The sequence below is a fragment of the Delphinus delphis genome, chromosome 15 (assembly GCF_949987515.2).
Source record: "Delphinus delphis chromosome 15, mDelDel1.2, whole genome shotgun sequence".
Lineage (NCBI taxonomy): Eukaryota > Metazoa > Chordata > Mammalia > Artiodactyla > Delphinidae > Delphinus > Delphinus delphis.
In genome coordinates, this window is record NC_082697.1 from 70,666,802 (window position 1) to 70,687,066 (window position 20,265).

The window sequence follows — 20,265 nt, forward strand, 5'->3', positions numbered from 1 at the left end:
GGCAGCATGGGGGTGGCTCTCCCGGAGACAGAGTGGGGTCTGGGCACATACTGGGTCCTGTCAGTCCGAGGTGCGCACAGTGCCCTCGATTTCTCCAGGTACCAACTCTACGTCCGTCCTGGTGCACGGACTAGCAGGCTGATGGGGAAAGACTGAGCAGGGCGGAGGGAAGAAGCAGGACGCAGCCGTCAGGTCATCACTGCTTCCCCCCAAGCGGAAGTGGAAGCTGAATCCAGCTTCCTGTGAAACACCTGCACCTTCTGCTTGTCTCTTCCATGTGGAGACGAGGATAGGCACACTCCCCAGACGGCCGCTGGCGTGGAACAGGGGCGCACAGACCACACACAGTGAGTGGGGAGTGTGGCACAGCCCGTCAAGACTCCCAAGAGGCTGGGCTGTCACAGACACAGTGAACTACCGCCATCTGGGGTGCCTGTGACGTCCACCTTCCTGCAGCACACTTCCCGGAAGCTCGGGGCTGCAGGGAGCCTGGTAGGATCCCGGGTGACCTCTGACCTCATCCCTTTTCTTTTTTTGGGGGTGTGGGGGGTGGGCACGCCACATGGCTTGTGAGATTTCAGTTTCCTGACCAGGGATGGAACCCGGGCCCTTGGTAGTGAAAGCGTGGACCCCTAACCACTGGACCACCAGGGAATTCCCCCGACTTCATCCCTAATGACCTCCCACTCCCTGCTGCCGGGGGAGGGGGTCGCTGAAGAAGGGCCCTGTGTCCTCCTTGGGCTCAGGTGCTCTCTCTCACGTGACTTCCCACACCCTGGGTGGTCAGGGAGAGTGACAGCCCCTTGGCACCATCCCTACCACTCAGACCCAAACTGGAAATGGAGCTAGAGGAAGGAAACGTGAGGCCACGGCCCTGGCTGGGACACAGGGACCAGGCTCTTGCCATAACTTGGGGGCTGGGCTTTCTCGTGTGATGGGGGTTGGACCGACCCCCGAGGTCCTGCTAGCTCTAACCCCGGCTGGGCAGGAGAGCTCGTCAGCGTCCTGCCCCCTCCACTCCTGACTGCAGACTGTGGGGTGGTGCCCGGGGCCCACGTGCCACGAGAGCTCTCCAGTTGACTCGGAAGCATCCCCGCAAAGTTTGGGACAGCACCCATCTAGACAGATCAGTGGGATGAGAAATAACACCAGCCTTTCGTTTTCTTATTTTTTTCTCCCTCATGTCCCAAACTGGCTTGAAGAGCTGAGTTTTGGGTTTAGAGACTAAATAAATACGAAAGTAGACAGGCTCCACTTGGAACACACTTTTGCAATCATTAGAAACAAGGGAAGCGCAGGCTCGGGGAGTGGGCCCCTCCGCTGGGGGCTTGCAGCCACACAGTCTCAGGTTAGACGGATGAGCTCTGGGATCTCGGGCATGGGCTTTTTATTCTCTGAACCTCAAGTTTTCACACCTGTAAAAGAGTACTTCCCACGCTTAGTGCAGGGCTGAGTGAGATCCGCCTTTCTCTTTCATCCTCATTCGGCCACAATAAAGCAGCATTACAGTTCTAGTAAGTTCTCAGGAGATATATGACTCAACACCTGCAGAAAGGCAGCTTTCCCACTGGGCGATATCTGGCAATCAAAATACGTTGACAATTGTCCGTTATAATTGGAAAAGATATGCCGTGTAGTCCAATTACTTTCTCAGCTCTTTTGAGAGGTTCATTTCCTCTTCTGCCTAATTTTCTGCCTTCCACATTAGACTCAAAACCTCAGCGCTGGGAGGGATTTTGGAGGTCACCAGATCCTGTGCCCATACTTCAAAGATGAACAGGGGAGTTCCCTGGTGACCCAGGGGTTAGGACTCAGTAACTCACTGCTGTGGCCTGGGTTCAATCCCTGGTTGGGGAACTGAGATCCCAAAAGCAGCGCGGTTCGGCCAAAAAAAAAAAAGAAGAAAAAAAAAAGATGAACGGCGTGAGGGCTAGAGTCCCAGGGGCAATCAGGTCCTCTGAGGCCCTGCGGTGAAGTGAAGCGGTGGAAACCTCACACGGCCCGGCCTGGGAAGGGCCCGAGTTCCAGAGCACTGCTGTGAAGCCGCTGTTGCGCCCCCGACACCCACCTGGAATGACTGGTAGATCTCCATCTGGCTGTCCGAGAGGGCCAGCGTGCTCTGGATCAGGTTCTGGAGCACCAGGAAGTGGATGTCATCCACGCTGAAAGAGACGAGGCAACGGGGCCACGTGAGCCCGCAGGCCGCAGGGCACCGCTCAGCTTGGGTAGGTTTGGTCTCAAAAAAGTTTTGAATCTCACAAAAGTGATACGAATGTCCAAACTAGTCATAAACCAAAACAAAAGAAATGATGGTTTTTATGCCTTACTGATTGGTCCGTTTTCACAGGGAAAAAGTTTCAGTCTGGTGGGCAAGGGGTGACATAACCTGGAAATGGGTTCTCATGACAACTAACACGTGTGGTTAGTGCTTAGATTTTCTGTTTGTCTAATTTTAAACAACTGTTTCTCCCACGAGAATAGGCTTTTCATTGAATACAGAGCTAAAAATCAAATTGAATACTGATTACCCAAGATGGAAAGAAAAGGCTGAGGCTTCTTTCTTTCTTTTTTTTTTTTTCTTACTTTTCGCCGCGCTGCGCAGCGTGTCAGATCTTAGTTTCCCCACCAGGGGTCAAACCGGCGCCCCCCTGCGGGGGCGGTGCAAAGTCTTAACCTCTGGACCACCAGGGAAGTCCCAAGGGAGTTTTTGCTTGGGAGGTTCATGGGCTAGGAGTTCAAACCCCTTCCCCAACCCGTCCTCAGGCTGGGCCAGTGACAGGCGGGGTGAGGGGTCTCTCCCCGCACAGGGCCTAATAATAAATAATTCAGTCTCTTTGGGTCCAGTGGTCTCTGTTGCAGCCACTCAACCCTGCCCTGAGAGCGTGAAAGCAGTGCAGACTACACGTGCAATGGGTGTGGCTGTGTTCCAATGACACTTTATTTCCAGAAACCGGCGCCAGGCTAGATTCGGCCCTAGATGACCCTGTGCTAGGCTGCAGACAACCCAGTCGAGCAGCCTAGGAAAAGGCACTGGGTCCATCGGTACTTGCCTATGAAGTTCATCCTCTTTCCTGACTTGGTCTTTTTCATCTCCAATCATCAAAACTCGGTATCTGCATAGGAAACAGAAGAACTTGTGAATGGAGCCCAGCTCACGTTCCATAGCCAAGGGGATGCTCGCGGGAGGTGGCTACTGACTGGCTAACGTGGCGGAAAAAACAGTAAAGTCCCTAAAACTGAAACATGTACATGTAAATTAAAATGAGAAAACACCACGTTCTGCCCATCGAATTGAGCGTGTTGCAAGAATGAGGGTTGAGGAAATGAGGAATGTTCGTTCACTGACCATTTTGAGGCAACAAGGAGACGTGAACTCACAGGGAGCGACTGTTAAGTGTTACCGGAGGAGGACACACAGCTGTGGGTTCACCATGATGAAGAACAAGCGTAAGGAAGAAGGTGGCGAGAAAACGCCCCACAGGGCATAGCTGTATCACGTGATGGGATTACAGGTTAACCCCCGGCCTACTTTTCTGAGCTCCAAGTAATATTGTTTTACTGTGTTCATACCAAGCAAATAAATATAGAAGTAAATCGTAGAACTCTACAAAACAACATGGCCACCTATTTGAGACATTTCTTTGGTTTCTACAAAACTAAAGTCAAAACTCATCTTTGCAATCGTAAATGCTTCCTAAAATTTAGGAACAAGACAAAGCACCTTTTCAGAAAAACGTGACCTGATTTGGGCCAAACAAGAAAATATTTGGAACCATCTTCTTTTTTGCTTTGCCTGCCCGAATGCTCAAGATCAAGTTCAGTGGTAAACTGTTACAGCTGGAACTTTCTTCTTTCCTCTAGATGGGTCATGAACTCTTATTTAAAACTCTTAAACGTCTCCTTTCATAACTAAAAGTTGTCCCACAAATTTATTGAAAATATGTGGGGACAGAAATTATACATAGGTAAACAGGCCACTTGAAACATCTTCAAGACTGAAGAGAAACCATGCCACCTGTGGGTTCTGGGGAAGAGTCTGTGGCAAAGGCAAACGACTACAAATCGCTCCTTGGCCCTGGCACACGGTGGGCACGACATCAACTATTTGTTGGGTGAATGAAAGGACGAGATCCCCAACGGAAACGCAGACAGCTCACTGAAAAGGTACCACACAGTTCACAGTGGGACCTGATGGATGGACGTTGTCTCTACAGGAAGAAATGTGGAAATACAGTGGCGAGAGTGACTATCCTAATGAGGATGGTGAAGAGAAGGAATTCACGTTTAGATGAAGCAGCGGAAATAGGTCTGGTTCACGGCCCTCAAGATTTTCAAGTTTCACAGGTCTGGGCTCAAACCCAAGCATGTTCTTTTCCAGATGCCCAGTGGCTGAGCTGGAAAGAGCAGGGGCTCTGGGGTCAGACCTACCTAAGCTCAAATCCTGGCCTGGGGCTCACTAGCACTGTGACCTTGGGAAGTTAAGTACACCTCAGAGTTTCCTCGTGCTTAAAATGAGCAATCATAGCAAAAGGACTCAAATACTTGAGCAAGCCAGAATTAAGTCAGAGCAGGGCCTTCCTGTAATGGAAGGGAGTACTTGGTGGGGCGCGAGGGATGGCAGTGCCTCCCATTTTCAAGTGGCCCATGAGAGGAGACGAGGGCATCCAGAGTCAAGGGTAGTGCAGGGTTCGCTGCAAGGTCAAGTGGAATGGCTGGTGGGGGACACACCCGTGGCGGTCCTGGCCGGTGACTTTTCCTCTTGCCCCAAAGTTCACACAGAACCTTCTCAAGGGAACCTTACCTGGCAAACAGCTCCTTGAGCGTGTCTGGGATTTCAAGGTTAGGATTCCTTAGGGCTGAACTGAACTTCTCTTTAAGCTTCTCCACAAATTCTTTAAACTCGCTGGCACAAACCTTTCAGCATGAGAGAATGAGATGTTAAGCCCTTTTTCTCCCTGAATGGAGGTTTCACTAAGACACATTGAGGGAAAATCTTGTAGCAAACTCCCTCGGCAGCGACCTCCCAGAGACACTGACAGAAACACCGTCTCCTGTGCCCTCCTGCCTCCCCAGCCCCCCGGGAAGGCGACAGGTGCTCACCACTTCACTCGGAGGTGGACAGCCTTACGCCTGCGCCGCCAGCACTCTCCCCCAAGCCCCGGATGGGAGCCCCGAACGTGTCCTGTGCAGTCTCCTCCAATCAGCAGGCCTGCGTCCCCTTGTCGCCTCCCCCCGCCCAGGTCTGTCCCTCTGTGACTCACCTGTGCAAGTCGGCCTCCACCGCCACGCTCAACCTTGAACCCCAAACCAGACCCCTCCTCCTCTGTACCCAACCTGCGACCATCCCAGTGCAGACCTGGATCACAGCGTGGTCCCTCACTGCCTCGCCACCCCCAGGCTCACACCTCCAACTCATCCTCCATGGTGTGGCCAGCAAACCGACCCCGTCACCCTGTCACCCGGTGTCCAGTGCTACAGGACAAGTTCACACTCCTCCCTGACGCCTCTCACTGCCGCCCTCCCATGGGGCACCTCGCCCCCCTTCCTTCTCTGCCTTTCCTCGGCTGGTCCCTCATCTCTGCAGTCTGGGCTCAGTGCTGACACATCTGAAAAGCCCTCTGTAGTAGATGCCATTGGTCACCTCCTTCCTTCATCCTGTTCTCTCTTAGCAGTGGAGCCAGCCCTAATTTGGTGTGGGGAGAAGCCTGCCCAGCTTCCCGAGGCGAGTCAGGACGGATCTTCTGGGAAAGGCTGTCCCCTCCCTGGTACGAGGGCCCTCTCCCCACTTCTTCTTGCCCTGGGATTCTGTTGTGAGGACCAAGCTCCAGCAGTTACCTGGCAGCCATGAGGTGACCAGCATGAGGATGGAAAGCTGACCACCAGGGATGGGGACGGAGTGACAGGATAAACTTGGGACCCTGAGGACATCTCTGCTTTGCTGCACCTGCATAGGATGGCCTACTTCCAGGCTGCTTGGCACATGGGGAAAAAAAAGCCTTAAGCCCTTGTTATGTTTTTTTTCCCATCACCTGCATCAAAAGCACTCCTAATTCTCCCTGAGACCTCAGCGGCCTGTGCTTTCCTCTCTCAGGGCGGCTGCCCTGTTCTGCGGTGCACATTTACTTCTCTGCCCGTCCCACTGCCCTGCAGCTCCATTTCAGCTGGTCTCGCCTGGCGCCAGGCCGGACATACACGCAGCGGAGTCGGTGTTAGCTCAATGAGTGAGGGGTGAGCAGACTCTGAGCCACAGAGCAGAGAAGCCTGGGTCTGGAAAGACAGCTTCCTTCCTTGTCAATCACCATCCCGGCCCCACCCACAGAAAACTCAGAAAGAAAACTCATGGCCGGGCTTTCCTGGTGGCACAGTGGTTAAGAGTCTGCCTGCCAATGCAGGGGACAAGGGTTCGAGCCCTGGTCCGGGAAGATCCCACATGCTGCGGAGCAACTAAGCCCGTGCGCCACAACGACTGAGCCTGCGCTCTAGAACCTACGAGCCACAACTACTGAGCCCGCGTGCCACAACTACTGAAGCCTGCGCGCCTAGAGCCCATGCTCCACAACAAGAGAAACCACCACAATGAGAAGCCCGCACACCGCAACGAAGAGTAGCCCCCGCTCGCCGCAACTAGAGAAAACCAGCGCACAGCAACAAAGACCCAACGCAGCCAAAACTAAAAATAAAATTTTAAATTAAAAAAAAAAAAACAAAACAAAACTCATGGCCTATCCACGAGCTTTCCAGAAGTCTAGCTGTTTGTAATTTCTGAAGAGCAACCCTATTTTCTTAATAAAATAGACCCAAGACACAGCAGCGTTGCAAAGAGACATGGCAAATTCTAATCATCTTTAAAAGTGATGCTGGACCCAGATCAAGTGAGGGCCACAGCCAAAGAACTGACAAGTCAATTTCCCAAATGAGCAGGGGGAAAGCCCATGTTTGCAAGGCTGGCAGAGGCACCGTGGGGCCCAGAGGACCAGACTAGAACGTAGAAATCCCTGCCTTCAGGGCAGGCTGAGCCTGACCACCGCGCGGGGCCCACCTTTGGGTCTCCGTAGTCGCATTTTCGATTCATGAAATCTCCAACCAGCGCCTTATCCTGGTACACCTCGGCGAGGCAAACCCTGCGGGGAGAGCAGGCCACAGTGAAGTCTGGGCAATGTAACGATGCCCACGTTCAGAACCACTGGAGGATTTCTGTCCTAACAGTTCTGGCCTTGGGTGAACACGAAGTAGGATCTGCTTATGTGCCTGACGGGTGATTACAGCTTTTGAAAATGAAGGATTTGGGGTCGGCCTGTTTGTGCTCACGCTTCACATCTCGACTTCTCTGCGCTTCTGTCCTCCACGTGCAAACTGAGAACAGTAGCTTCCACCCGCCTGCCCTCACGGGGGTTTGGCCAGGACCACAGGAGAGACCTATGTCAAAGAGGATCTTGTATTTAAAAACAGGCCCTGGTGTTTGGTACTAAGAGCTCCGGCCTCCTCCGGCACTCTGTCCATTGCGCACATCTTCACACCTCCAGGCACCAAAAGAGCCTGACCTGCACAAAGGGAAACGGAGGGAAAGACAACCAGCGTTTGCTGGGTTCTAGGAGCTGCGCACTCTGAGCGCTGAAGCTGCTCCTTCATAAACAGCCTGCAAGGTAGAGACTGTCATCCACTTCGCAGCTCAGTGGGGCGTAAGGTCCGCCCCTGCCCCCGAGGTCACACAGAAGCCAAGGGCCAGGGCAGGTGGGACAGGTGTGGTTACTATTGGTACCGTTCTGCTCACAGCCTCTAAGGGGATAAATGCCCCGTCCCAGGTCCCACAGCTCTGAGCTGCAGGGGACGGAGACCTGGCCTGCGCACCCTGCAGCCCCCTTCATGTCCCCCTTCCCCGGCTGCTGCAGGACAAGAGGAAGAGCGTCAGGCAGGGGCCAGGAAACCCAACTTCCAAATCTCACTTCACTGCCAGCTCACTGTCACCCCAGCCAACTTGCATGCTGTCTCTGGGCCTGTTTCCACTCTGCAAAAAGGAGGACTTTGGACCAGGTGATCAGAGCCCTTTCAGACAGAACATTCTAAGAGTCTTCCATGCACTGGGGAAGTGGCTTCACACAGAAAGGCCCCTTGGTGTGTCTAACCCAGTGGTTCTCGTCGGGGCGATCTGCTCCCCCGGGGGGGCGTGTGAAGACATTTTTGATTGTCACAGTTGGCGGGGGGTTGGGGTGGGGGTGGGGGTGAGGGTGGTGGTGGGTGTGGGCGGGTTGCCACTGGCACCTCGGGGTGGAGGCAGGGAGGCTGCTAAACACCCCACAGTGCCCAGGACGCCCCACAACAGAGAATGAGCCGCCCCACGTGTCAGCAGCGCCGAGACTGAGGAGCCTGGGCAGAGGGCTGAGTCTCCTCTGCAGTCCAGGGCTGGGCTGCTTTCCTTGCAATCTGGCTGACTGCAGGCAGCTCACGGCTCGGAATCAACCCGGAGCCAAGCTCTCCCACTGACCCGTGGCCCGAACATCAGCTGGTGGAAGCAGCTCCGCTTCCCGGCCTCACCCTCATGCTGGCTGCAACACTCGGGTACCTTCCCACACCACCCGTTGGGCTTCCCCACTCGAGCCCACGCCGGCAGGGGGAGGGAGCTGCAGGAGTCTGACGGGGCTGGGGACAGCTTTACACCGTGGCCCTGAGAGGAACAGACGGCGGGCAGCCTCCCTGGCAACTGACGATGGGGGAGGCTTTGCAGCTCCCGGCCAGCTGCCATCCCCTCACGTCTTTAGGGAACGCCCAGCTCTGCTGAGGAAATGGCTGAGTGCGTTTGATCCATTGATCCCGTTCCTGTCTAGCTCCTTTCTGGAGTGAGCCATTGATGGACCACTAACACGGAGACATAGAGAGCTGCTCTGGAGTGTCGAAACCCTAGTGGAAACGGGCAGAGGCCTCTGCTTTCACCACACGCTACTCAGGTGAGGGGAAGAGGTAACATTCAGCGCTGTCACCTAGCCTGTTTCTTCACCTGTAACAAAGGAGCACCTGCTTTGCAAGCTGCTCTAAAGTAACACCTTGAATGTGCAAGCGCCCAGAATCACACCCAGCCCCCAAATCGAGGACAATCTCACTAACAGTCTCCAACAGACTACTGACGCGCTACTGGACGACTCAGACTTTATCTATCTGGATTTTACTGCCGACTCTTAAGCAAATGGGATGAAAGAAGTGTAAAGAATGAACTAGAAGCACTGGGATACCCTGTCTTGGAGTCACGGAAGTTCAAAGGAGGCTTACTTATAGTTCAGATAGGCCTGTGGATTTTTGACTATGTAGCGAGCTCTTCGTCCGACCGAATGGGATGTTTTATCCAAAGACTCTTCCAAGCTTGAGTGCAGAATGTCCCGCACGACCTGCCAGGGGACAAACGGGCCCTTCACCTGGATTAAACACAAGCCAAGACACAAACTCAGTATCCTTGGAGCCCACATTATGGGTCACTAATGTAAAGGAGGGGGGAATACGTCCTGTGGAACCTCTTTCCTCAGCGGACACTCAACACTGTCACCTCACGCATTTACTCAGTCACATTTACTGGGCACTGACCAGGTGCCTGGCCCCGAGAGGGTGCTGGGCAGAGAGGAATAAGACAAATCCTCCAGGTCCAGTGGGAAGAGTATCTTTTGGTGACTAGTAGAGGTGCTCAGAGGGTGCCTGGGTAATACTGACTGGGGGGGGCAATGCGCCACAGGAGGTCAGGAGTATAGAAGATGTATTTCATTAGACGGTTATAGAGGTTTAAGTACCCATCGTGTACACTCAAGAACGCTCTGTGTACGGCGCCTGTGGTTACACTAGTGGAAACGGAACGTGCTGAGCCACAGACTCAGGAGACCCTCTCAGTGAACACGTGCAGGAAGGCACAGCCCAGGTAAGGAAGGGGCTTGAGGACAGGGTTTTTTCTTTAGCGCCCCAGCAGGAGTGGGCCCAGGAATCTGGTGTAAGTCAAAGCGAATGAGTGGAGGGTCCGTGCAAGGCTCTCCTGGCTCCCCTGGCGGCGTGGAGGGCGGGGGGTGGGGTGGCGGGGGAGAGGCCTCTCCCGTCAGTGCTGTGATGAGACGAGGCCAGGTATTAGGGACAGCAACACGCCTTCGGGTTCCTCCTGGCAGAAGGGATTGGGTGGGGATTTAGGAAGGGGTGGAGGGATAAGAAAATCTGGGGCAATAATAATACAGAAAAGGGATTTAATGAGCTTGCGGGCCGGGTGTCAGACCTCTCAGTGGGTTTCTCTTGGCTGGTGTGGCTGAGAACAGGAAACACAAACGGGGCTCCTATGAAGCCGCCTCACCTACTCTGCCTGGCGGTATTACTGCCTGGAAGGGGCCCTGGACGGGACACTGGCAGAGCCCACGCTCTGGATGGCTTCTGGGAACCAGCCTGACGGGACATTCGCCTCGGCATGGCATGGGAGGCGGGGAGTGAAGCCGGGGACAGCCACCGTCCCACGCCGACTTGGTCCGCACGGACAGAGGGATTACCGCATGGGAGGCACCACGCGAGGGGCTGCAGCTACAAAAACAAGTAAGAAGTCTCGCTGCCTCTAGAAGCTGCCACTCCAGTGGGCTAAGAGGCGCCAGAAGCCAAAGGAGCAGCGTGAAAGGTACGCGTCCAAGGGGCAGAGCGAGAACGCAGTAAATGCTTCCCTTTGGCAGGATCAGGGAAGCCTTTCCAGAGATGATAAACGGTTACTGAAAGATAAATAGGAGTTTTCCAGGCAGATGAGGGTGGGAGGCGGGGAGCAGGGAAGGGTCAGATTCCTGGTGAAGAGCGAGGGAGAGCACGGCTCTCAGCCGTGTGGCCTGCAGCCAGGCAAAGACATAGACGCGGGGGCCGAAGCCAGGAAACAGATGTGCAAAATAAGCACGGCGGGCGCGCGGATAACTACGAAGAACCTGCTGTATAGCACAGGGAACCGCTATCAGGACCTTCTAATGACCTAAATGGGAAAAGAAGCTAAAAAAGAGTGGATATATGTATACGTGTAACAGATTAATTTTGCTATACACCTGACACTAACGCAACACTGTAAATCAACTATACCCCAATAAAATTAAAACAAAACAAGAAAATGAGCGTGGTGTATCCATTGCTAGGATTCTGGGAAATGCTTCTCCCAGTGGCCAAGTGGAGTAGATGGGATGGGTGAGAGGTCCCAGGCATGAGCCTCCCTATGTGGGTCCCATAGCGAGAGGGACTCGCAAATCAGCGGGCCAGAGGCTGGGAGGGGGCGGGGGCGCTGGGCCGGGTACCTTGGTGTTGAGGACGTTGCTGGCAATCCGGCAGAGCACGAGCAGCCCGTCCTCCTGCATGGACCAGGTGACGCGCAGCCGGGTCATCCTCTGCAGGGCGCTCTGGTCGGCCTCGTCGTGGTATCGCAGCCTTTTGCTTTTTTCTTCCGGGAGCTCTTCTAAGGGGGGAAGAGGAGAGGGGGCCTCTAATAACCAGTTTGGAGCTGTCACTGTGGAGAGGGGAAGGGTCCCTACCCAGCAGGTCAGACTGCACCAAGGTACTGGTTATCAGAATCTCATCGTGCGGGGAGTCATTTAAACTAATCACAAAAGACTCAGCCCATCCCGACAGACTTTTTTACCCCTTTCATCGTTTCTCTTTGGTCACATTTCATGGCGATGGGCTGGGCAGCCTGACGCAGCCTCTTGTTAGTTATCTGCCCATCTCTGATCCTTCCCTTGGAGGCACTGAGCCCTTTGAAAGCACCTCGCACAGAAGCCGAGGGAGCCTGCTTGGGGTGCGCTCTCTGGACAAGTGGGTCCCCACCATTCCCTGCTCTGCGACCTCAGAGATGCTGTGCAAACCCTGGCGCAGCGTGGGGACAACAAGGCCCACTCTACGGGGCTGCCTTGAGGAGTGAACGAGACTGGGTATAAAACACCTCGCGCAGCACCTGGCACAAAGTAGCTACTACCTGAATAATAACGGTCACTGACGTTACGGAATGTTTACTAGGTGCCAAACGCTGGGGTAAGCTTTTTACATACATTCACTTATAATTAAAAATAATACTTGGCAACAACCCCATGAGAAGGATACAATTATTATCCCCATTAGGCAGCTGAGGAATCTGAAACACAGAGAGATACAGCACCTTGCCCAAAGTCAGAGCCTAGAAAGCAGCAGACAGGATTGGAACCTGGAGCTCTCAACCACTGGGTTTCCCAAAGTTACTTCCCCTCGGGGAGTCGCTGGTGGTAGTTTCACGGGCAGACGCCATATGCTACCATGTGCTAGTGCCAACTCCCAAAGACTGTTTGTTTAGTGAGTGTCTTCCAGACGAGGGCAGGAGGAAAGCGGGCAAGAGCATTTACATTCAAATCGACACCACCGCGTATTTTGCCTTGTAATGAACTCAGGTCTTTGCGGGCCAAACTGATCTTCTGCGTATCTGGACAGGCTAAACGGAGGAGGCTGTTTCAGCGGACGTGAGCCTGTTTGTTTTGGGCACCAGCAGAATAAACCACTAAAAACAGGTTCCTGTTAAGATATTCTGTTCTCAGCTGAAATAGCTACAGCTATCAGATCACCATTAAAACACGCACACCACTGAGGTGTTATAAAGGTGGCCTAAAACCCGGACGCTGGTCTCCTCGCTGCCCTCCTTCGCTGTAAATACCGCCCAAATGAAGACTCCAAAAGGGCAATCTTTAAGGCACCGCACACGATGGGTTCACGAGATCTGGAGAGATCCTGCAGGCTTAAGTGACACCCATGTTGCCTCTGATTTAAAAACACAACATAACTTTAAACTTTGCCCTGATTAGCACAGATGCAGATATTAAAAAGCAAACCAAAAGAATAATAGGATTTGGGCTGGTTGTGATGAGGACTTTGCTATGGATTTTTTGCCAAGGTTTTTTTTTCCCCAGTTGAGAAGAAATTAGAAATTTGAACTGAGGGAGTTACTAAGTGAAAAGGCTCTACACAATGCAGAGACAGAGAAAGCAGGGGGAAGTACAGAGTCAGTTCGAGGCCCTCTCGGTCAGCAGGCTGGGTGTGGAAAATAAAACGTGATCACGCAGAGTTAGTGCTCCAAATTTAAGGAGATGGAACCCGAGTCTGAAGGCAGAGCTCAGGCTGGGCTGCGGGGAGGCTGCTGTCCATCCCCAGCCAGACCGTGCGTGCAAAGGCAAGCCTGGCAAACACGAACGAGCATCCCGAAACCTTTTTTCTTTCTCTTGATCTTCTTCCCAGGGTCCTTCTTCAGCCGTTTGCGCTTCTGGCTTTTCCCACCCCTCACTTTCTGGTTCCTGTCCAGCGTGGGCTCTCGGCCAACCTCAAAGTGCTCTTCTCTGTCAGCACAGAGCCCCGATCCCGCTCGCGCTTCTCCCCAGACAGTCAACCTGCCGTTGCCTGGAAATAAGCACAGGACACCGCCGCTGCAGAATGACCTCTGCAAAGGCCAGAAGCCAAAGCCAATGTGCAGCGATCGTGTCAGCCCGAGACGGTCCCACGTCTATTTCTGCTGAACTCCTGGCCCACGTACCTCCAGCGCCAAGAGGCAACGGGCGCTTGGACAGAAACGTCTGCAGCCTCACCGTGAGCCCGTTCTCCGACGCGGTGGTCTCCTAAAAGACGAGGATGGTACCGGATAAAGTGTGAGCCTTCATGGACCCCGGGGAGCCCAGGGCAGCCACAGCACTGAGTTGCACGAGTCTCTGACGAAGAGGCTGTGCGGGGACTGCCACCCTCCTATCACACACGAACCCCCTCCCCATGTGACCTTTGTCTTACAGACTTTCTGTTCTTTGTTTTAAAAAGGCATACTTGTCCACATCGCAGAATAAATTAGAATCCATTGGGGGAGAAAAAAAAAAAGGCCAGGCAGATATTTAAGGGGCCTGACATGCCTTTAGTATACATGGAAGTAATTATTTGTGTCTCTGGTCAGTTTTGGTTTGGCCAGTTCAAAATCTGTGAGCCAGGAAAGGGACACGCAGGTGAGTAGCAATGGCAGCCCCCTGGGTTGGGGCCCGGGGAAGGATGCCCCCGTCCTGAAAGCCCACCCTTTTGGCCTTGTCGATGATGTAGCTGGTCCAGATCCAGTTTCGCTTCAGGTGTCCATAGAAACTGGAATCGAGCCCAGCGGCTCCCAGCCCGTCTCCGGGGATAAAGCCTTCATCCACGACCTCACGGCTGCCCCTGGGAGATGGAAATAAACAGAAAACAAGCCCTCCTTGGGAAGTGAAAAGGGAGCTCATGGAGTGGGCAGGGGGCATTTATTATTAACTGTTACCTTCCCAGAAAAACACCTGGCAGGTGGAAGTAAAGGGCTTGTCAGAAACCCAGACTGTTATGTAAAATTCCCAATTTCTGCACCCACGGCCACTAACTTGCAGCCTTGGCACCAGAGACTCAGGCTTCCGGGCCTGATGGGGAAGCCCGATGGGGGGGCGGGCCAGAGTCTGCAGGACCAGGACCCCCGCGGCTCTGCGTGTGGGGGCGGGGCGGGGCGGGGACGCACGCGGTGTACTCCATCATGGCACACTTGCGCTCCAGGGTGTGCTTGTCCATGGCGCTCTCCTGCTCCTTCTGCAGACTGCCCTCCTCATCGCTGCCCTGATCTGGGCCGCTGTTCTTCCGGATGCGCGGGCAGCGCACCACGCCTAGGAAATCAGACACAAGCCCCGCTGAGGACACCTTCCTGCCACGGCCTGCCGCGGGGTGGCAAGAGAAGACTGGATTCCCTTTCTGTGACCAGGCTCCCCACCAGGGGAGAGGGTCTGAAACTGGTGGACCTCCTTGCACAAAATGCAGAAGGCAGAGAGTTAAAGCTGGTCGTGAACCTGAGAACAGGGTCTGCGTGCAGCCTGTACTCTATTTGGGCAGCAAGGCGAGCAGGCAACCAGAGAAAGCCCCCGCCTTCTTCCCTCCAGGGGGATGCCCCGGGGAGCTGTGTGTCGCACAGAGGAAGTGACGAGTGAAAACGGCTGCACACGCTGGTGGCTGCCAGGGTCGGGCTGGTGGGAATCTAGACAGTGCGAGGCAGCCTCACAGTCTCCCTGGGCGCACTGGGCTCCAGGAACAGCCAGACGTTTCCTGAGTGCCCGAGAGGTGCATTAATTTAGTTGGGAAATTACATTCAGTGATTCCACAATAAAGCATCTCTTGCAAGGAAATATAAAATACGATTAAAACCGTTGCTTGAAAAAAGCAAAACAAACAAACAAAAAAAACTGTTGCTTGTGTCGGGCCAGGGAAGGCTGTGATAATTTGCAGACGACCGAAGAGCATCTCATAACGTGATCGGTGGGGAGAGTCCATGCCCTGCACCTCCCAGCTGGGGCTTTACGTGAGATGTCTGGTTCAAGCTTCACCTCAGCCCCACAAGGCGGTGGTGGTGCTCCCAGATTAGAAATGAAGAAACGGAGGCTCAGGAGGGTACAAAGAGCTCACCCAAGGTCATGCATTTGAATGGACCTTGAACCTAAGAGGACTTCAGGCGATGCTTCACCTTCACCTTGCACCACCGAGCTGCCTGTGGGAGACGCAGATTCAGGCCCTCCCCAGGGCTGCTGAATCCAAATCCCTGGACCGCGCCCAGTAATCCGCATTTCAGTGGGTTCCCCAGGTGCTGCCTGTGTGCACTCATGCTCTGGGAGCCTCACTTTAAAGGATCCTCACGTCTCATTATTGAAGGGGCAGAACCCCCTCAAATGTCTGTTGAATGAAGGGACAATCAATGCCTGATTAACGGACTCAATAAGCCCCCCGACATTTCGGCTCACGAACATGGGAAGGGATGGAAATTCACCAGTGGTCAAGCCTGAAAAACTCTGGTGCAAATAACATACTGGTTTGCAAATTTTTATCTAGGTATAAAATGCAGGGGAGCTAGGGCACTTTAAAATCTGCCCTGGTAAAAGCCTAGCTCACTGTTGATGCCAGAGGATTCTACAAAACACTGTTTCTAAAATTTGTCTGGACCCATTCAAGTACCTCTACGAGTGCTCATTAGCGTATGGGCATTCAACAGTTCTACCCAATAAACATGTGGCCCCTGCTTCGCAAAAATCCAAGTGTAACCTTGATCTTCCAGCTCTGTGACAGAAGGAAGAGAGGGAGTCCTCTCCCGGGTGCAGATGCAATGTGGCATCCTTTTCCTCCTGGGGCAGGTGGCAAGAACGGAACTGATGAAAACTGGCTTAGAGGAAAGAGCACAAGACTGGAGGTTCTAACGCCTTCTACGAACCCTCCATTCATTCCACAAACATTTACGGGATGTCACCTATGTACCAGGCACTCTGAGACACGCTGGGGATACAAGCCAAATTCCCTATACTCAAGGAATTCCCAGAATGACATCAGATGACAGTAAAGATGCTGGAAAGGCTTTCTCGGAGAGAGAATGCTTGAAGTAGGAGTGGCCATCTGCAAGGTGAACATAGGTCGGGATGTTCCAGAGAGAGAAGAAAAAACAAGCCAAGGCTTAACTCAAAGCCCAAGTCATCTGACCCACTGGACAGTCTGGTCAGTCCCTCCTCCTAAAGACCTCCCAGCCTGTCCTCTGTCCTTCACTATCACCAGCGGACCTCTCCTGCACCTGAATCACAGCCCCTAGCTGGTCTCCCTGCTTCCACTCTGGTGCCTCTCAGTCTGTTCTCCACACAGCAGCCAGGGCAAGTCTGAAAGACCTGAGATCTTGGCTTACAACCTCCAATGGTTTCTCACTGCTCTTAGAACAAAGCTAAACTCTCCCCGTGTCCTGCAAGGCCCCAGAGTCTGCTTCCTGCCTGCTTCTCCATCTCATCAGCTGCCACTCCCCTCCCACGCACACCGGCCTCTTCCGTTTCTCCATCAACACTCGGGGCCGTTGCACCTGCCTGGGATGCTCCTCGTCAGCTCTGGTCACGGCGGGCTCGGCCTCACCCTTTAGAACTCAGCTCAAAGTCTCCTCCTCAGAAAGGCTGCTCCTGACCAGCCCAGTAAAACACCCTCTATTCATCACCCGGTGTGTTTCCTCCCCAGCTCTTATCACACTCTGGATCTCTGTGTGCTGTGTCTTCGCCAAGACAGCATAAGTCCTGTTGCTGTGTGATCGGGCGCGGGAAAAGACACACACAAGGTGTTCAATAAACACCTACTGAAGGAGCAAAAGAATAAAGACAAAAGCGAAGCTGCGTGGGCTCAATGGGGTGGAGGGCTAGTGGCCCTCCCAGGTAAGGCCCACCACTGCCCTTTCTAAGGGAGCTTCCAGGACACTCCAGGCCTCTGGGGGACAGTCGGAAAACCAGCAGGCGGCTTCCAGTCTCTTCTAGCTCTAACTCCCGCTATCCCACAGAAAGGAGGGAAAACGGCGAGCCCAGTAAAGATGGATGGTACCTAGCGGGGTGTTGAGGCAGACGCACTGCAGATCGAACCAATAGTTCTCCACGTCCTGCATTGAGTTCAGGACGTAGAGACGCCTCTCGAAGGGCCGGCTGCTGTGGGCCAGGTTGTAATGGGGGTCACAGGTGGTGGTGTCCACGATGACCACGTTCTTCTTCAAGAAGATAAAGACCTACGAGGGAGACACCGGATGGGGTGAGGGGAGAGCCTCAGCCTCAGCACCGGGTGAGGTGTCTGGAAACTGCGCTTAGCCGTCAGGACCACCTTCATCTGGGCCTGGAGGCTGTTACCTGATCTTTATCCTGAAACTTCTCTGTGGGCCCGAACTGGAGCAGCCCCATGTAGCACAGCTTCTGAAGGTTCTCCACCACCGAGAAAATGTAACGTCTGGAAAACAGAGGAGGTGGCGGGTTCTCAGCTGCCGTCAGGGGGTCTGCACGGGGGTGAGGGATGTGACTTGCTTCTTCTCCTCTCTTCGACCTGTGGGACCTTGAGGACGGGCCTCGGGCCTGAACTGTGCTGAGACCCAGAACCCTCATCCCAACACCAACCAGGGCAACGGGGCATTGATCCTACTTGGGGGGCTTGAGTTCGAAAGTAAAAGTAACAAAAGGGAAGACCCACCTCATTACCTGCAGTCTTTATCAGCAGATTTTACTCTAAAAGAACCTTGAGAGCAAGTACTGAAATGTCCCAGCCCACACTGCATTTGCCTCTGTGCTTTATGTAGAAGGCACAGGTGGCTGAATTAATGACCTTGGGTCGCTACAACCTGGCAGGCAGAAACCTTTCCTCTTCCTGGTCAACGATTACTCAGAAGCATAACTCCAAGGGGCCTACCAGGACCCTCGGCCGCCCCGAGTCGGCTGCAGGGACCTCACCTCTTGTACAGAAGCTGTTGCCGGATGGGCCTGGGGAGAAAGCGGATCAGCGTGTGCTTCTTCAGAGGGTCGTTCAGAAATTCCTCGAGGTTGTCCACCTGAGAGGTGATTTTCAGGCTCAGCTCACCCTCAAGGACAGGGTGAATTGCAAGAATTGTGAAAAAAACACCACTACTTTCCAGGCTGTGGTCTCGCTGAATCTGGCCATCCGTCCCACGGGAACAGAGCCCCCTCTTGCCTGTCACTCCAAACCCCCCACATTTCTCAGTCCTGACGCCCCTCCCCTCCAACCCATCTGCCACACTGCTGGGTACAGTAAACAGGCGGCCTCATTCACTGCTGGTGGGCATGCAAAGTACTAAAACATTTCTGGGGGACAATAGGGGAATATATTTATTCATCTTTAAATAATTTAAAAAGGATGAAGGATGCTTATTGCCTTTAAAGCCAGTGATTCCACTTCTATCCTTAACCCAAGACGAAAAATTTTGGAGCTGCCCACAAATACATCTAACAAAAAGTATTCATCAACATGTCACTTACACCACCAAGAAACTGGAGCTTAAATGTCCAAAAATAGAGTATTGGTTAAATACATTAGGGTACGTGCATAAGAAGGAATACTATGGATGTACTTAATATCAAGGTAAAGCAACGATGTGGAAAATACAATACATTGTTCAGCGGAAAGAACAGATCATAAAAGAGTAAATACAGCATGGTCTCAATTCAGTTTTTTTTAAAAAGGAAGACCTCACATATATACACATGCATTACATACAAACATGGCACAGGAAGAAAAAGACTAGAAGAAAATGCACCAGAAACACTAGCAGTGATACCTCTGAGTGATGAAGCTATAGCATTTCTATGGTAATTTCTATTTCTTCCTTTTTCTGTATTTACCAAATTTCTAAAAATATATTTTATTGCTATACCCTAATTGTCTGTCTTTTGACTGATCTAGAAGAACAAGTCTTTGAAATATTTCCCTTGACTCACCATCTATCCATCCATCCACCCAATCTATTCTGTCTGCCTTTCTCTTTCTTTGTCTATCTATCTATCTATCTATCTAGCGTGTCTATCTATCTATCTATCTAGCCTCTCTCTCTCTCTCTCTATCTACCTACCTACCTATCTATCTACCTATCGAGCCACCCAGCCAGCCAGCCAGCCAGGCAACTGCAAGCATTTTCTCTTGACAGGTGAGTGTAGGCCCTCTGGTATGGAGCTGAGGGACCAGCCCCTGAGAAAGCCTGGGAGTCATCAGTACCTTGTAGCTGACTTGCACAATCTGGGTGAAGATGGAGAGGGGCAGGCAGAGAAGAATGTCACTGACCAGAGCCCAGCCGAAGCCAAAGTCCTTGTGGACTGGGACGGGAGGGATGTAGCGCGTCCACGAGGCTTCATCCACGTACACTGGGAGAAAACAGGGGTCAGTCCTGAGACAGGGTCCCGGTCATGATGCTGGTGTCGCCTCCCAGTAGGTCTTGGTTCCCTCGCACCACGAACTAGGGCAACACCCTCCTCGTCAGGCAGGAAGCCCGGAGGCTCAGGACGCTTGGATGATGTCTTTGTTTGGATCAGGGCAATAGAGGACTCAGCCGGTTCAGGTCATAAGGACAAGGAACCACCATGACTCCCCTCTGGACCCCACTGGGGCCTGCCTGCCCAGGGCATCTCACCGGTCTCCGTGGAGAGCTCCACTTCACCCTCCCGGGTGGCTCCATCCTGGGTGTCCTGGGGTGGGGCATCCAAGGAGGCCTCCAGGTTGCTCCCGGAGGAGGATGGGGCCCCCGTCCTCCTTTCGCTGCTGCAGCCCGGCTTCTCCACCGTGTCCTTGGCAGGGTGCCCATAGATCAGGTACCACAGAAACATGTGGATCACCCGCAGGCGAGGCATTTTGGGCAGAAACCCTAGAGAACGCCCAAGTCCAGGAACTGGGGCAAGAAAGGAGGGCGATGCTTGAAAACCCCAGATTCAAGTGAGTTCAATTCATTCAAAAACTATTGAGTGC

At 53.3% G+C, this 20,265-nt stretch overlaps 1 protein-coding gene across 1 annotated transcript in view; it reads right to left on the bottom strand.

Annotated features, from left to right (window-relative positions):
- Positions 1–20,265, bottom strand: part of GTF3C1 (general transcription factor IIIC subunit 1) — a 72,573-nt gene that overhangs the window by 11,296 nt on the left and 41,012 nt on the right. Inside the window, exons 15-29 of the mRNA XM_060031961.1 lie at positions 19,934–20,188; positions 19,522–19,667; positions 18,246–18,343; positions 17,655–17,751; positions 17,359–17,536; positions 14,501–14,642; positions 14,043–14,178; positions 13,523–13,604; positions 13,201–13,389; positions 11,274–11,431; positions 9,262–9,404; positions 7,040–7,121; positions 4,802–4,914; positions 3,051–3,113; positions 2,069–2,162 (exon numbers count right to left, since the gene is read on the bottom strand). Coding sequence (XP_059887944.1) covers positions 2,069–2,162; positions 3,051–3,113; positions 4,802–4,914; positions 7,040–7,121; positions 9,262–9,404; positions 11,274–11,431; positions 13,201–13,389; positions 13,523–13,604; positions 14,043–14,178; positions 14,501–14,642; positions 17,359–17,536; positions 17,655–17,751; positions 18,246–18,343; positions 19,522–19,667; positions 19,934–20,188 — 1,976 coding nt within the window. The remainder of the gene's footprint in view (positions 1–2,068; positions 2,163–3,050; positions 3,114–4,801; positions 4,915–7,039; positions 7,122–9,261; positions 9,405–11,273; positions 11,432–13,200; positions 13,390–13,522; positions 13,605–14,042; positions 14,179–14,500; positions 14,643–17,358; positions 17,537–17,654; positions 17,752–18,245; positions 18,344–19,521; positions 19,668–19,933; positions 20,189–20,265) is intronic.